Source organism: Hydractinia symbiolongicarpus, chromosome 15 (genome assembly GCF_029227915.1).
Source record: "Hydractinia symbiolongicarpus strain clone_291-10 chromosome 15, HSymV2.1, whole genome shotgun sequence".
NCBI classification, from domain to species: Eukaryota; Metazoa; Cnidaria; class Hydrozoa; order Anthoathecata; family Hydractiniidae; genus Hydractinia; species Hydractinia symbiolongicarpus.
In genome coordinates, this window is record NC_079889.1 from 5,313,872 (window position 1) to 5,331,140 (window position 17,269).

A 17,269-nucleotide genomic window follows, 5' to 3' on the forward strand; every position below is an offset into this window, starting at 1 on the left:
GCTTGCAAATCCTGTTTGATCAGTGTCAGATGAAATGTGGTAGTCGAACTTGCAATTACGCTGCAACTCCACAGCGTTTTTGTTGAGATAAAAAATGCTAGATAGCAAAATTGGATCAGGAAAGTGGTGAAACCTGACTACCCATGGTGTCAAAACTTTGCAAAAATACGTATTTTGTACAATGACTTCACCCTTTATACGTCATTGGTTGTTGTGAAGAAACATTCTTGCAATTGGAACAAAAATCATGAGCCAGTCCATGGAAAAAACTGGTAGTAACAACCTGTTGCCCATAGCTCCCAGATTAGGTGGTCTTATTATAAAGTAACTTCATGCTAGTTTGATGACTGTCCAGGAATAGTTAATGGTAGGCGTGTAACTTGATGACTTTATTGTTGCCAGGAAACTTTGAGTTGGTATTTGTCTGGTCATCACCCTGGTTATTCCATAACAACACATTGTTTTGGTTCCTGTTAAAGAGATAAAAGATTAATAGCCAACATGTGAAGTTTATTTTGCATAACGCATCGAAGTCTGTCGTAAATACGCGACACGGCTTGCACAAGAAACTGTCAAACTGTGTCTCAATCTCTGTTCCTACAAATTCGTTCTCAGGGCTCTATTTTTTAGACATAAGGCCGTTGGCTTGTATAAAAAGATTTTCCCCCTTTTTTTCAAGGTGTTCGGAAATCAAACAATTTTCTTACAACACGCACGAGCAAAAAAATACCCCAAAATGTTACTTAAAAAAAATTTATTAGCCGTGATTTTTTTTCTTCAGAGGCAAAAAATGCCGACAATAATCCGTCTTTCAAGGGGCAAAAAAATCAAGACACCCTGTGAACGAGGTTGCATTGAAGAAACTTTATATTCACGCTGTGAGAGAAGCTTAAATACGAAATACTCTGTTTATCAAGGTTAGAGTAAATTAATATGAGCCTAGAAGAAAAACACATTGATCACGTCTTCCTTAACAACACCCAGACGGAGTGTGTCCATTGACATGGCATAGTTTAAGGGAGTGTACGTCACACAAGCGATGACATCATTTTAAAGAACAGAAGGTTTGCTATTGATTCTGGTACAATTTAAGATTAGAAGATAAAAAACTTGATTGCACAAATTTATTTATTTTCGTTAAGTATTTAAATAAAGGAACCAAAAATTAGTTTTAACTATTTTGAATTTTATCGAAAAAATAAAGAAATATAAGAAGAACCGTTGGAAAGAAACGCAACTTTGTTTATGTACAGCTATCACGTGACCATTTACGCAGAACATACCCAAAAGTAAAGATGGCTGCTCTTCAGGTGGGTGCGAATTTATTCTGGAAGGAAATTGTCCTTTAAAAATTCATTGTCTTGACCTTTATAAGATTATTTTTTAAATTTCAGGAAATATCTAACAGACTTATCGTCAGCCCAGGCAAACTTTTATACAATGCAGTTAGTTATAGCTAGTGCGATTGGAACTTTAGGAGCTAGCTAATCTATCATCTACTCTACTTACTACTCTACTTACACTCTACTTACTACTCTACTTACTAGCTAGCTAGCTAGCTAGCTAGCTGAATAATATTTTTGTTTTATCTGACTAGCCTTGCTAATTTCAAGTGCATGTCATGTTAATTTTTTCCAGGAGTTCAACAGAGGACCTTTTTTAGCTTAGCTACCCAGACTAAATATGACCACCATATGAAGTGTTAAAGGCACGTAATCACCCTTTTCGAAAAAAATTAACATATACATTTTTTTACTTATTTCAAATTTCAGACGGAGTTATGCCTTTCCAGAAAATTTGAGGATATAAAACTTACTAGCTAGAAATGAAAATAATGGTACTTTAATATCTTAAATTTATTGTTGTTTTTTCCTAGCCGCCATATATAGCTAGCTAGCGATCTTGTTGATCTCTTATTCCTGTCTAATAAGCAGGCTGTCGCAAAATGTTTGTGTGAAACTGTAGGTAAACAAACTTCCTTAACTTTTGTTTTTTCTTTGTAAAACATGGCATCAAAAAATGGAAAGAAATTTTAGCCAAGGAGTTCGGAAAGACACAGAAAAAAATAATTTTCTCTTTTTTCTATTCGCCATTGTTTTTGGAGACCACAGACAAAACGAAACAGAAAGAAGAAATCACAACATTGTCTCGTGGTTAATAATTATGATAATTAAGGTTTATCACGCTCTGTCTTTTTTTATTAGCATGACAGGGATTATTGCATATTATAAGCAAAAAACCCACTGGGAGAAAATGCACATTGTGATAGTTAAAGGTAGAGATAGATGTGCATATTTTACATGGCTAGCCTCACAAATATCGAGGGATATACCCTGTCTATTATTTCCAGGAGGGGCCATGGCGTAGATGGAGAGTCCTAGAGTATTTAATGCTCATTTTGAGCTACGCAGACCCAATTAGAGCCCGCGCTCTACTAGACAACTCCCGGCAACATCCAACGGCCCACACAGTGTGCCATCTTTCCAATTTCCCTGACATGGCTTGGGTTAACCCGGGGCTATGGTAACATTCACTCGCCCATGTTGAATCGCCGTCAAGAGGAAGTAGTTGAAGCATTATGGAGATAATTAAATTTAGAGCATAAAAGAAGAAATTCTTAACATTTAGGTATTCTAGTTGTCTAGATCTGATATTGTCCCTCTGAGGAAATGACTAACTGTTTGAACAAAGGAAAATAATCAAAAAATAAGACATCTAGCAAGGCAAAGCTATCTTCTGAAACAACCACAAGAAGTGGTCGTTGTAAAGAAGTCTGATTTCAGTGAGTTAAAACGTTTAAATAATAAAGAATAACACAGAAACTTCGATTGGTTTATCTGATTTATCATATTCGGAATTTTATTGATACATTTATTAATTGGTATGGTTCAGAAGTGAAAACGACACAAAGTAGTGGTAGAAAATGTATTAAATAGTTTGCAGTTATATTTGGGGTATGGGTTGAGGTGCTAGGGCTTCGTTAAAAATTAAGTACTGAAATAAATTACTGACATTGTAACAGACTAGACAATTGACAAATTACTGACATTGTAACAGACATGACAATTCGCACTACATGCCTTAGACAACGGACTCTTGAATCTTGACACTACATGTCTTTTTACTGCACCATATGGCCACTGGCTTCTTTTAGACATTTTGACAACAGACTCATGACACTTGACACATATGTTTTACTATGGTGAGTGTTTATCGTAACAGTTGGCACATGGGCTTCTTTTTACTGCACCATATGGCCACTGGCTTCTTTTAGACATTTTGACAACGAACTCATAACACTACATGTCTATTATGGTGAGGTTTTTATCGTAACGATTGGCCCACGGGCTTCTCTTTCCTGCACCATATGGCCACTGGCTTCTTTTGACATTTTGACAACCGACTTTTGACAGTACATGACTATTATGACAATTAAACGTTTGTCTCATTATAACAGACTGACATGAACTGACAGGCTCTATACTTACAAAATACTTAATTAACTCTATCACTGTCGACAAAAGAGACATCTGCACCTAAACCGGCTGACGAAGGAAGCCCGGCACCCCCAAATTTCCCCAAATTGAAAAACCAAGAGTTGACTGATATGTAGTCCTCTATAAGTACGACATTAGCTACATACTATGATTTAACACAACACGTAATCGTAAATAAATATCTGCAACTAATAAACTGCTGTCATATTGGAAAATATACAAAGAATAGTGCAACGTTTACAATATCCTTACAGACATTTGAAACTCAAAATTGTATATGTTAGGGGATTGTAATAACCTACATACTATATATACAAGTTAAACTCAGCTTAAAGCACAGACTTAATGTCCCAGATTTTTGCCAGTCCATTTAACTCTGCTATGCGAGTAGACCATTCTTTCAAAGTGTTGTCTGACAGGTGAATATACCTTCTGTAGCAATCACTACTCCAGCGTCCAATAATCTTAATAGTGGAATCGGGTATCCCGCAGGAAGCTGCAGCCAAAGCACCACCAATACGAAAACTATGCGTGTTAATGTTAATATTGTTAGGCAAGCTTATTGTAAGAAATGAAGAAACAAACTTCCGGGGAACAAACTTTCCGTCACTAAACGTGAACCAGGGCCCTAGTTTGGTTCCTCTGAATGCTAGGTAATTTTGAATGGCTCTGTAAGGACAAAGAGAGCCTCCAATTTTTGGTAAGCGAATCTTGCACCTTAGCCTAAACGGATCTGTTTTAGAGCACTTAAGGTTAATTACAGCATTTGAACCACACGTGGAAAAGGATATGTCAGGTGTGAGGTGAGTTTCTGTATCAAAAGTGGACATGGCGGGGCAAACATGCTCTGACACCCTTAACAGGCCAAAAAATGCCACTAAGATAAGACAAGTCCACACTGCTTTGTCGTGGTTGGAAAACATAGAGTTTTTTATAAACATTATCATTTTACAGTACCGCCTGCGTGTAACTTTACATGTACGCGAGTTTTACGACCTCATGTAACGATCTCATGTCTACATAAAGAACGTTCACATAACTTTTGTTTACACACGAACTTAATTGCTTTCTATTGTTATTGTCGTGCACGAGTCATAACAATAAGATTTGATGAATCCTTTTGTTGTCACATGTAACATGCATGTTATTGTTTAAAAGTGTTAAAGATCACAAAGGCTATTGAAATATATTATTTTAGAAAAAAGAACGAACATAACACTTAATATTTAAAAAAAACTAATGTTGCTACTTTTTAAAACTTTTAGTAATAATTCTTTATCATCGAAGCATATTTTTTAACATGCAAAACTTTTAAAAGTTCTTCTTATAAAAAGCAATGTTTAACAGCGCAAACGGAAAAACCCTACTTTCAGGACTTTCCCCTTTACGATAAGATTTTGAAAACAAATTAAATTTCAATACCGAAGAAAGAAAAATCTAAAAATCTAACTTTTGACGTTCTTGACAGATCTAATTGTGAGAACATTTTGTTTTGCGATGCGATCTAAAAAAGCTTTTCTATCGCCGTTTTTTGGTTTTTAAACTTTTAAAATGCGATCTAAAAAAGCTTTTCTATCGCCGTTTTTCGTTTTTAAACTTTTAAAATGCGATCTAAAAAAGCTTTTCTATCGCCGTTTTTTTGTTTTCAAACTTTTAAAATGGGATTTTAAAAATCTTTTCTATCAGCGTTTTTCGTTTTTAAACTTTTAAAATGCGATCTAAAAAGCTTTTCTATCACCGTTTTTTCATTTTTAAACTTTTAAAATGCGATCTAAAAAAGCTTTTCTATCGCCCTTTTTCAATCTAAAACTTTTAAAATGTGTTCTAAAAATCTTTTCTATCGCCGTTTTTCATTTTTAAATTTTTAAAACGCGATCTAAAAAAGCTTTTATTTTTAAAGTTTTAAGTAAAGTGAGTAAAAACAATAAACCTTTGTTAAATTTATTTTCGTTCGTGGATCTCTTGACAACTGTAGCAATTAAATACAACAATGGGACACACACAGTTCACATGAGCTAATTAAATTTCGCGAACAAGACATGAACTCTATTGTTTTCAACATGCAAAAATAGCTCATGTATTTAACAATAGGTTAACAATAACAACGAAAGTTCTAAGGCTACCGAAAGCTCATGCGAAGGTGATAACTATCGCGTACATGTAAAGTTACACGCAGGCAGTACTGTACGCAGATCAGCTGGTGTAATTGGTAGTCTCTGAGAAGCAGAATTTGGATGACATCTTCTAATGCCACGCAAAACATAGTACAGGCGACCCATGTGGGCTATCCTCGTGTTAAAGCCACGTATTACACTCTCGTACTAAACCCCACAAAGATAGACTTTAATAGTGGCAAATTTGACGTGTCTTGCCAAATATGTCACAAACAGTTGAAGTGTTGATTCTGTCAGAGAAAAGGTAGGTACAGATGTAGCTTCACAAAAATTTTAAAGGAGAGATATCCTGACCGATAAGTTGCCCTGGTGTTTGTTGAAATGGACGAGTTTAAATAATGACTTAAATCTCTTTGAAGAGTTGTAGTATCGATGATGGAATTGGTGTTGGATCTGCTTCGGCTTCTGGGCATAGACGTTTGAAGTGTTGTACCTGCAATCAAGACAAAAGATCTGCATAAGTATTGTGCTGGCCTTTAATGTGGAGTACCAGGAGGTTTATATTGTGTTCTGCTGTGTAGAAAAATAAAAAACGTACAAGATGCATGATGTTTGGACAACGACACAACCCAGAGGACCACACATGAACAATAGCCAAATTATCTGTGTATAACACTAATTGCTTGTTTTTCCATGCCTCGCCCCAAGAGAAAACTGCTACAACTATGGCCAATAACTCAATGAAGGTGATACTATACTTATGAGTAAGGTTTAAGGCAATTGAAAACGATGCACCAGAAAAAAATCCTCCTATGCCTACTCCAGAAGCATCAGTAAAAAGATTTATGGAAGAGGAGTCTAACGGTTTCAGTGTGGATAATAGCGATGCCATTCCAAGTGGGGAGAAACTCACACCACCATTGAATATCCTTGCGAGACTCTGTTGTAAGAGAAATATGATGGTGCAAGGAACGAACTGTAGTGGAGAGATCAATAAGACGTCATAAGAACATTCGACCACATTTCACAACCTTACACGCAAAAGGCAAAGACCCTATGAGAGATAACAGTTCTCTCTTTGTGCATTTCTTCTTCCCTAACCAATTATGAAGTGAAGATAGTAATTCAGTGAACTTATCTTGTGGGAGACGAACAACAAAATTTACTGCGTCTATTTCAATGCCCAGGTATGTAATTACTTGGCAGGGGCCTACCATCTTATCTGGAGCCAACGGAACACCAAGCAAGTCAAAAGCGTCCTTAATCAACTTTACTATAGCCTGACATATATTTCTAGACAGGGCAGCTGTGATGAAATCATCTAAATAATGTAAGAGATTTTTGACAAAATAAATCCATAATAATATCCACTCTAGAATATTAGCAAAGTTGTTAAAGATGAAAGGAGAGGAACGCCCACCAAAAGGAAGAACTACGTCAAAAAAGTATCTTCCCTTCCACTTATAACCTAATAGGTGCCAATCACTAGGATGCACAGGGCACAGTCTAAAAGCATGCTTTATGTCCAACTTAGCCACGTAACAATTTCTACCCAACCTTTTAACCATTTCAACCGCATCGTCGAATGATGAGTAGGAGACCGAATAGTCCTCTTTGGTAATGCCATCGTTAACTGAATGTCCATGTGGTGAAGAAAGATCTAATACCACTCGCACCGTCCCATCCTTTTTGGTGCAGCACCCAGGGGAGAACAATGTAATTTAAATGGTGGTGAAGCAAATGGGCCCACCGTATGTCCCCTATTCAGCTCTTTCAAAATCGCCTCATCAACTTTGGTTTCATACTCTATGGAAGATTTGTTGTTATTTATGCATGACTTCACCTCATTGTCCTGAAAACCAAGTTTGAATCCATATCTAAAACCTGATACAATAAACCGCACTAATGTTTTGTTTGGATGACCAGTCAAGAGACTCTCTAATACATCAACCTTAACCGGGGTTGTGACAAGCGATTTTACAGGAAAGAATTCATTTGGTATTTGGCCTAGAGGACCTGAGTGGGCAATGGAGTGCTGGGTGTCCTGACGATTCACAGGAAAAACACCTGTGAGAGTAGGTGCATGGGGTATATGTGCAACTGAGTCCTCTATTAAATTTAATGCACCGTGGTTGCTGGGAATTACTTCGAAACTGGTGGGGGACATTCCGAAACTGCTGCTCATCAGCCTTCGTAAACCGCCCACTTCGAGTGGGGCATTGGTTAGAGAAGTGCCCTACTTCATTGCAGATAAAACATGCATAGCTTAACCTGCTGGAGGATGTAGATGAAGATGACCCCCAAGCAACAGCATCCCTTTTTGGCAACATAGGAGCGCCTCTAAGGTGCTGGTTGTATAGCAGGTCATCAATAACATCCCACCTCCTGCTGGTATCATTTGCCAGATGTATTCTGTGTAGTTGGTCAAAGGCATATAAATATGAAAAAATATACTGGTTGGCAAATTGGGCAATGTACGTCTGATATCTGACTAACTGCTGAGCTAAGTGTGGTGAGTACTGGAGCATACAACTAAGATAATAGCTCCAAGCCAAACTCCACAAAGCATAATCCTTAATACGAGACTTAGTTTCGTTTTTTCTACACATAGCTAATGTGGGTGTGCCATCCACGGTGCGCATCCTCATCTCGGGCAAGGACGACAAGGACGTTGTTGAGGCATTGAGCGATGGAGGCAATAAATAGTCGATTTTACATACTCACTGCCCTTAATCTTATCCAAAATTCGCTTAGGAACTGGAGGGAGAGAAATTGATAAAGTTGACCCTACCACCCCCGCAGACAAACCCGAAGTAGCTAAAGTTGAAGCATTAGTAGTGAGGCCAGCAACTGAACGATCTGCGACTGACACGCCATCTTTAAGATTGGCGTGTTCCACAAAACTGGCTGTCGGAGATTGCTGGGGGAAACACGAAAAGATGGCTGACGTGACTGTGGACGGTAAGTCGGAGCTTCCTGCTGTGACATTATTTTTTGTTTTCTAAATTCGTTTTGAATCTCATTCCTCAAAAAAGATTTAAGTTCGTGTGCCAAAGTCTTTTTCTTCTTAAATTTAGCTTTTAAAGATTTTCTTTGTTCCTGAAGAGGAGCCCTGTGATATGAAACTGATGTCTTCTTCACCGCCTTCTGCAGAATTTGCCTCGTATTCGTCGCAATTCTGTTCAAGGTTTTCGATATTGTATTCTGGTAGGCTTTCTGCCTCCTGAAATTTTTTTGAAATAAGGAATGCGATATCTTGCAATGTTTTGCCTTCAGTTGAAATTTGAAAGGATTTCGCAATCATGGTTAGAGTTTCAAAGCCTAACTCTGACCACTTGCCAACAGTTCTAAGATGAGGCTCAGCCATCATTTCAGCGTATGTTAAAAGAGTTTTACCTTACCTTTGAATTGAGCAATTTCAGACCAATGTTAAAAAGCAGCCACTTTCTGAATGTGTTCTGCAAAACGTCTGAACTTTTTAAGAGCAAGAGGCTTACTGTGTTCTTCTCCATATTTATACCCCCCTGCTTGTGGTATGGATCTATGGCCTTAGGTAACAAGCTTAAGGCAGTCTATTGTTTTGGTTAAATTAATATAGTGTTGACTATTAGTCATAGGTCACCAACACATTTGTAAAATTAATAATGCAGAATGACAAAACACTAGTGAAACAGGTTAGCCTTATACTAGGAGTCAATGGAGACACACCTTTCCTTCTGTAACCCAGATTAACATGTGCTAAACTTTTAGTTTAGCACCATTAAAAGCGTTACGATGGAAACACAGCTATACAGATGCTCTCCCTCATTTATTATTTTTTTTTGTAATGGCATGAAACCAGCAACCATGTGATCGATTTTGCTGTGTGTTTATTATCGCATGATTTGTGCAATAAAATGTAATGGCGGTTTTGTAGGCGAGGAGAAATTGGGGTGAGTTTGCTATTCTATGAAACATTTGAACATTTTTTGGTTGTCAGTTTTCAATAAAATTTTCAGGATAATGTTTTCTATATCTTTCAATTTTTACAATAAAATAGGTACCTCAAAAAAAGTTGCCTACAGGGTGATTACGTGGCTTTGATACTTTCCTCTTCAAAATTAATAGTCAATAAAATGCACACTTTAGGTGCAGAAAGTCAAATTATGGTTAAAAACCTTTCTACTGTGGATAGTAGCATCTTACATGTAAACTGTATTTTAATTTATATAAACAACACACATCATGAAGAAACGCATCGATGAAATTTCCAATTGAAGCTTAAACTTGCACCCCATGGACAGAATTATCATAATACAATCCCATGTATACATAATAATAAAATGTGTAGGATGCCAAACCAAGTTCCTATATCTTTCCAAAAAGCATGTTTACATATAAAATAGGTGTCTTTCATATATTTTTTATGTGCAAAAAAACTTGGTTGTTACATATTACATTGATTTGGCATGATGGATGAACTTACTATCAAGAGGCTGTTAACAATACACCTTTACGATAATTCGGGAAAACTAACACTCCATCGCAGCTTATTTATTTTCCTGAAAATTTGAAAGAAATTGATACGACGTAAGTTAAAGAACTGGAGAAAATACGCTTTCGTCTGTAACAAACCCTCATAAAAACACAATTTTTACCTCCTTTTTTCAGATATTGTAAAACGATAGAGAGCCGTAGGAACGCATGTACAATTGAATTATTGTAAAGGTTATTGTCTTCTTTCTCTGGTAACAACAAATTAGCCATTAAACACACACCACTTTTATGTAAGCTTTCTGCTTTGTGGTGGTCTCCTTTCAATAGACATTATCAAATCTCACTGCAGAACGATATTCTTATTAAATGAATAATAAAACTTATTTACTATTAATATCTTGGTTTTTTTATCATTATGTACTTTTTGTCTGTTGATAAATAAATTATTACTCACTTACCCTGTACACTCATGAACTCAGAATATACAAAGGAAAATTTTTAAAAGGTACCAATGAAAACCAGGTCATGGAAAGTTTGAGCAATAAAGAAGACAAGCTTAACTTTAATAAAGCCATAATTTTACTGGAACATGTAAATATATATGTCATATTTATAGAAAAAATAATTTTCAAGAATTTTATATTATGCAGAAATAGTATATAAAGAATTACTCTTGAAATACGAAAACTTGTTTTGTTTTCACAAAATTACTTCCAACCTTTTTGTTTTTAGATTCATCAAACTAGATTTTAACGAATATAATCCTTTCACCTTTCGTTTTCAAAAACCAAGGCTCACAAATAAAAAAAATTAACAGTTTATACTCACACTATAAATAATAAACAATTTAAGTCAAAATTAATTATCAATTGTTAGTTTTCCTTCTAAGTATAATTCTTTATAATTTGCAATTGTATTTATCTTTTTGTTAAAGGCTAAAAACACATGTTTTTTAATTTCATTTCAATTGGCAAAGATTAATTTCCATAACATTGTAAAGATTTTAAAACAGAAAAGATTTGAATAATCCAGTCTTAAGTTTATGTAAATTTGACCACAAATACAGCAAAGGATAGGTGAATAACACTCTGCACATCCACATCCATCATTTTTAATTTTTAGTTAGTGTGGCTAAACAAAGGAGGGTTTTATGACAGGCATATTTTGCCCATATAGTTTTTACATTCTTTTTGCTTTGTGCACGCAGATAATTATTGTTGTGAAAGAAAAAGGTTATTAATTTGTTATATCTTTTGTGACTGTTGTATTAAATTAACTATAGCTGTCAAGGTGAAAAATTTATGCAACAAGAATTATTGTTGCTGTTCAAAAGGTAGAACTAAATTATTACATATTTTGAAAAGCTTATTTAATAAAAGTTTTCTGAAGATTTTAATGACAGCATTTACATCCTCAGGTAAGAAAAATTCCTAAAAATTAAAAATCTTTATATGCAAGTATAATTGCATATAATAACAAAAAGTAAAAGCACAAGAAAATAACAAAGGAGACAGATATTTATTAAATAAATGTGTTTTTATAATAAATTATTTTTGTGTTGTTTCAAAAATTATACAGCAAGTTAAACTCCTGTTTAAAAACGCACAAGGAAAATTATGTTAATAAAACCAGTAGTGTTGGTTTATGTCTAATTCGCAGTCATTTTAGCGATATTCTTTCAGTATTACATTTTAATTACATATTTTATCAACAACAAGAAGAAAATTGTAACAAGCTTACCATATTTTCCAGTATATAACCTGCACATGGTATAACCCGCAGCTCAGTTTTTTAGGGAGTTATAAACTAGATGCTATCAGATAGCCTGCACCTTCGTATAACCCACAGAAAAATTCAATCAATGTGTTTTCCTTACCACACCTTTGCATAACCCGGGTCGTGTTACGAAAAAAATTCAGCGTATTTTTACTTACCCTAATCATTTTATAAACATATGCGTGTGTTCTGGTTTTTTTCATGATGGAGACAAGTGGGGGACATTTAAACTCGTGAACCCCAAACACGAGAACCGAGTGTCTGAACTAGCGACTCTCTCAGTCTTAACTTTCTTGTCTCCGATTGCCGAAATAATAATGAATTAATATTAATTTGACAATGCTGTTTTCCTTTTATTTGTAAACATTAGTTTCAGCCAATAATATCTCTTGCTTCCTGTGATTAAACAAACAAACAAATAAAAATAAAACCCATGCTATCAGGTTATAAATCTAAAATAAAATCTCTGTTTTTTATGTATATTTAAGTTTTTTGGCATAAAAATAAACAACATAATAATTATCACGGATTGTCTGTAATTTCGATGCATGTAACGTTCTTTTCTAATGTTTATAGAATTTGTTATTATTTATATCTCAGCAATCACAGTGTGCATGATAAAATGAATGGTGGCAATGAGGAGATATAGTTGTGTGTGTCTTATCAATTGTATTTTATATTATTTTTGATATTTTTAATGGCCACCTGTTGCTCGAAAGTAGCGAAGATAAAAAAGAAAATTATTATTTATACTTTAATTTTAACATTTTTCAATATTTTTAACATGAATTAAGTCCTGGGCACTATATTGTGAAATACGTGTCAATTAAACCTAAAAATGATACCTGCTATGTTGCCAGAAGCAAATCATTCCAATGTGCTCAATGTGATTGCAAAGATATAAATAGATTAGAATTACATTCAACACAAAAGAAAAATGACCTTCAGGATTTTGTTTGAGAGAGAGCTCGTAATTAAATCACGTAGTTGAAGTATAATTCGTAGATATAGGATCGCGCATGCAGTTATTATCACATAACCCGCACCACATTATAACCCGCACCAACAGTGGAAGTCGTAAAAATACGGTATTCTACCTTGTTTTTAAGATTTATTTTTCCATATGGTAGATTAATTTAGTCATTGTCTTGCACTATTACATTTTGACTAGTGTGACCCAGCGTCAAAATGCTGTGTAAAACCAGAGATGGAGCCATGTAGTACAGATATATGGTATGTCAAAAACCAACGAAGCCCACACAGCGTTACTGAAATATAAACACAGGTTACAACCCATTGTTATCTTGTCATAGCAAGGAAAGTCAGCCAGTGTTTTTTTTTTGGTAGAATAATTCCCCATGAAAGCTCAAAAATTAATCATGATACTTAGTATGGGTAAACCATGTCTCACACGTGTGTGCAGTGCTTACATCAGTCTGCTTTATGGGCATAATGCCTATTCAAAAAACATTTATTGCACTATCAGTTTAAAAAAGCACAAGAAAACTGTCATTACCCTGTCCAGCTCTAATAATCACTCAGAAATTTGATATTGTGAAACACATTCAAGCCTGTCATTGCAAAATTAATTATGTGTAAGTTTAATCTGGACTGTTGTCTTATCAAATTAATTAAATGTGACTTTGCCAAGGTTTGTATTACAATAAAAGGTGTAGCTGCCTACATCATTTAGCATATCAAAGATTGAAATTTCCTTGCAGCCAACAGTTTTTAGCTGCTTTTAGCCTGAGTTATCAAATAGATAGATGACATATCTCTAGTTGCAGCTGAGTAAAATTAGATTGGTGATAACTCAAAAATAAATAATGTTAGTTAGGATAGAAAGCCTTTATACCAAACTGAATAAAAATAGTAAAAAAATAGCGACAAATAAACACTAGCTAGCTAGCTGGCTTTAGGTGCTCCCTCAAAATCTACGTTGGTAGTCAAAGTGTTGAAACTAGTTTGTTTAGGATTATAAGCGGCTAGAACACGTAATATGTATCTCAATATGCAAGAACATTAACTGCAATACAAGGCTTTTAGAAAACAAAAAGGTCGAAAAAAGGACTTGTGTAAGTCTTTTAAATTTGTCACTGCAACACTGGGAAGGCTTCCATTACTAAAACTTTAGGTTGCACTCACCAAAGGAATGGATCATGTATACAGGGGTTTATAGTAAAATGACTTAATTATTATAGAGATTACGTCTATTTTGTCAATAATTGTAACAAAGAAGGTTATTACAATATAGTATGTCTTGTTCAGCAGTTGTATTTTTACTATCTCAGTGATATTCATAATTTAGTTTAGTATATTTTACATGTGTGATAAAACCTAAAAACAGCACTCCCAATGCTGATTCAGACATGTGTGGAGATGTGTGAGTATGCTAAAATGACAACTGCAGTCAGGTCAGGACTTGTCAGGCAGGCCATAATGGTTTGTTAGAAAACATACAGTTTACGTGGTTGTAAAACGTTATTTAAACATTATTTTTTAAAAACATTGACGGCTTGAACAAATCTTTTTTAGGCCAAAGTCTTATATGATTTTGAAGGAGACACTGCAAATGGAGAATTATCTATTCATGCAGGAGACATTGTTGCAGTGTCTAGTCAGGTAATATTTATAATTTAATGTTTCCAGGGTGCAAAAAATCCCGTTATGCAAGTCTGTATGTATATAAATATTTTTCAATATACTTTACCATACATAATAAAGTCTTGAATGACGTTTGCCAGATTCAAAGATATTTGGACTATCAAAAGGTTAAGTTCATAGCACCTATCATGTTGTTGGACAAGTTCTAGAGACTCATAAGGGAGATGGAGTATCTCGTTTATTTTCTGTTGTAAAAATAGTTTGATTTTTTTCTCTACGTAAATTAACAGCTGTTGTGGCCAGGGACCAAAGTTAAACAAAGTAAAGCAGCTATGTTGCACACAAAACGCTATTAACCACACAATTTCCATGATTCCATAAGCTGAACAATGTTAAATGGAAATGTACACTGATTAACACTGGAAATGATTTATAATTTGATGTATATGCTGTTTTATAACTTACCATACAATATTGAACTTTTTTAAAGAAATGCACACACACAACCCCCCTTTTTTAACCTGAAATTCACTATCCCAGTAGAATGAGGCTGTTTAAGAAGTTTATGGGTTTTTCAATATAAAAATTAATGATCAGTTATTATTTTCCTAATTTTGCAAGACTCTTTACTTTCAGGATGTTGGTGAAGGCTGGTGGGAAGGTAGTATTAATGGAGGACCATTAGGTTTATTTCCTGCTACATATGTTGAGGTATTGTAGAGCCTTTTTTGAGTTGATTTTTTTTTTATGAAAGCATTTTTTTGTGTTATATTTCAGGCCTATCAGTAAGAAAAAAGTACCTACGCGACAAATTCCACACCCCAAACTTTGATAAATTTGATTGTGTAAGCTATCCCGAAATATAAAAATTACAAAAAATGTTGAAAATGTGAAGAATCAAAAATCACCACTTTACACTGCACAGGGGTTGCTGTAGGGTGTGACAAACAAGCGTAATACAAGTTCTACGCAATGTTCACGGCTGGGAATTTCAAGCCAGATATCAGTGTACATCGTAGCTAATCCACCGACTCCTGATCCAGATAAAGAATTACGTAGACTAAGATATTATCAACACAGCCCTCTGTAGTTTGTAACTGCGGATTACACCGATAAGACACAGAGAAAGCAAGCAGAACAGGCAATATGTCGTTGGCATCATTCTGTTTAAATTTTAACTTGAATACGTTTCATGTTAATCTTAATGAAAAAAACAAATTGTTAGAAAAACAAATTTGGGGTACCAAGTTTGGAAATCATAGTCACTTTTTTTGGAACTGAGGGGGCTGTTAATGGCTTGGCTATTATTTCTCAAAATTTAGTGCATCTTTGCATGCGCAAGAGCAATCACTCACCCCTTATTGATTGGACTGTATTTTGTAAGTAAGTAAGTAAGTAGAATGTATTTCAGGGTGTCCATATATTGCAATGGCTCTTCAACCCGTTAAAAAATAATATAAAATAAATTCAAATGTTATCAACAATAAAATCTTAAATGTATATATACTAAATAACAAAAAAACATATTCATGGTGGAGTTAGCGCAAGCCACACATCGCAAAGAGAAATTGGCAGTAGCTGCAAAATATGGACTGAAAGAGAAAAACAAAATGAAAATAAAAATCGAAATTCATTGATTCATTGATGTATTCATTGATGCACTAAGGTTAAATTAACAAATTACTTACCTCTATTAGGAGTTATGGACTGTGGGAACTGTAATTACATATACATATTTTGAAACCAATAATTTGAGGCAAACAATCCTCAGTGATGTTACTGCTTTATACCACCATAACATTATTTTTTTATTGTTTTTAAATGATCTACAGCGATTTTTTTTTGCTTCCTACAATCCCGTTTTGATTGTTTTTAAACAGTCTATGGTGATGTTATCGCTTTTTGCCATCTCATTTTCATGTTTTTTTAACGATTCACTGTGACCTTTTTGTTTTCTACCATCTAGTTTTGATGGTTTTTGGACAATTTAAGTGATCTTTTTGCTTTCAATTATCCTGTTTTTATTGTTTTTAAATGATCAACAGTGATGTTATTGCTTTCTCTATCGTGTCCTGATGATTTTTAAACAATTCACAGCAATTAGAACTAAAATGAAGGTAACAAAGGATTGAAACTAATTAATTTGAAACCATTATGAAATGATTTTCAATTTAACGAAGCCATATGAAACTGTTATAAAATGATTTTAAAACAATTTTTTCTAAAAGATTTTTTTTAAATTTGTTAAAAGAAATTGTACAGAGATCGTTTTCAATAAAATATTATAAGAATTAAAACAGTTTTTCTGTAATTGCCAAATTTAGTTGAAAAACATTATAGGCTCTTTGTATAATGCATTTTGTTACTTCAAGTAAAAGCTGAAATTATTTCTTAGTACAAAACCATAGCTCTATCACCAATTTAATCCTCACCCAAATTTTTACAAATAGATTTTTTCCAGCTCTTCAAATTATGTCATAGATATGTCAACGCCCACCTTCAATGCCACCTCATATCAGTGTACAAGGTAGTGAACCACGGGGCTCAATCAGTTCCTCCTATTCATCAACCTTCGACCAATATGAACAAATAGATGGCCGACTTGATCCCAATGATTGGAACGACAATGTTTCCTCTGCATCAGATACATTCTCAGAAGATTATAACTTTGGCACAACACAACAAAGATCAAACACAATGTCAAGGACAGGAACAGTACGTAAAAGCATGAATAGGTAAGGGAATTTAAGTGAATGTGGGTAGCACCTCTTTTAACTAGCTATCCCTGCTTGTTATTTTTCT

The 17,269-nt window shown here is 34.5% G+C and overlaps 1 protein-coding gene across 3 annotated transcripts in view; it reads left to right on the forward strand.

Annotated features, from left to right (window-relative positions):
- The first annotated feature begins 926 nt into the window (after positions 1 to 926).
- The window catches only part of LOC130628841 (sorting nexin-18-like), a 71,402-nt gene continuing 55,059 nt past the window's right edge, over positions 927 to 17,269 (forward strand). For 2 of the 3 annotated variants that reach the window (XR_008981865.1, XM_057441866.1), the window contains exons 1-4: positions 1,114 to 1,310; positions 14,399 to 14,485; positions 15,104 to 15,178; positions 16,949 to 17,202. Coding sequence is in view for 2 of the 3 variants with exons in the window: in XM_057441866.1 (XP_057297849.1) it covers positions 1,296 to 1,310; positions 14,399 to 14,485; positions 15,104 to 15,178; positions 16,949 to 17,202 (431 nt within the window). In the remaining variant the exon portion in view is untranslated. Of the gene's footprint in view, positions 1,065 to 1,113; positions 1,311 to 14,398; positions 14,486 to 15,103; positions 15,179 to 16,948; positions 17,203 to 17,269 lie in introns of those variants that run through there. The other variant, XM_057441867.1, reaches the window with a different exon arrangement.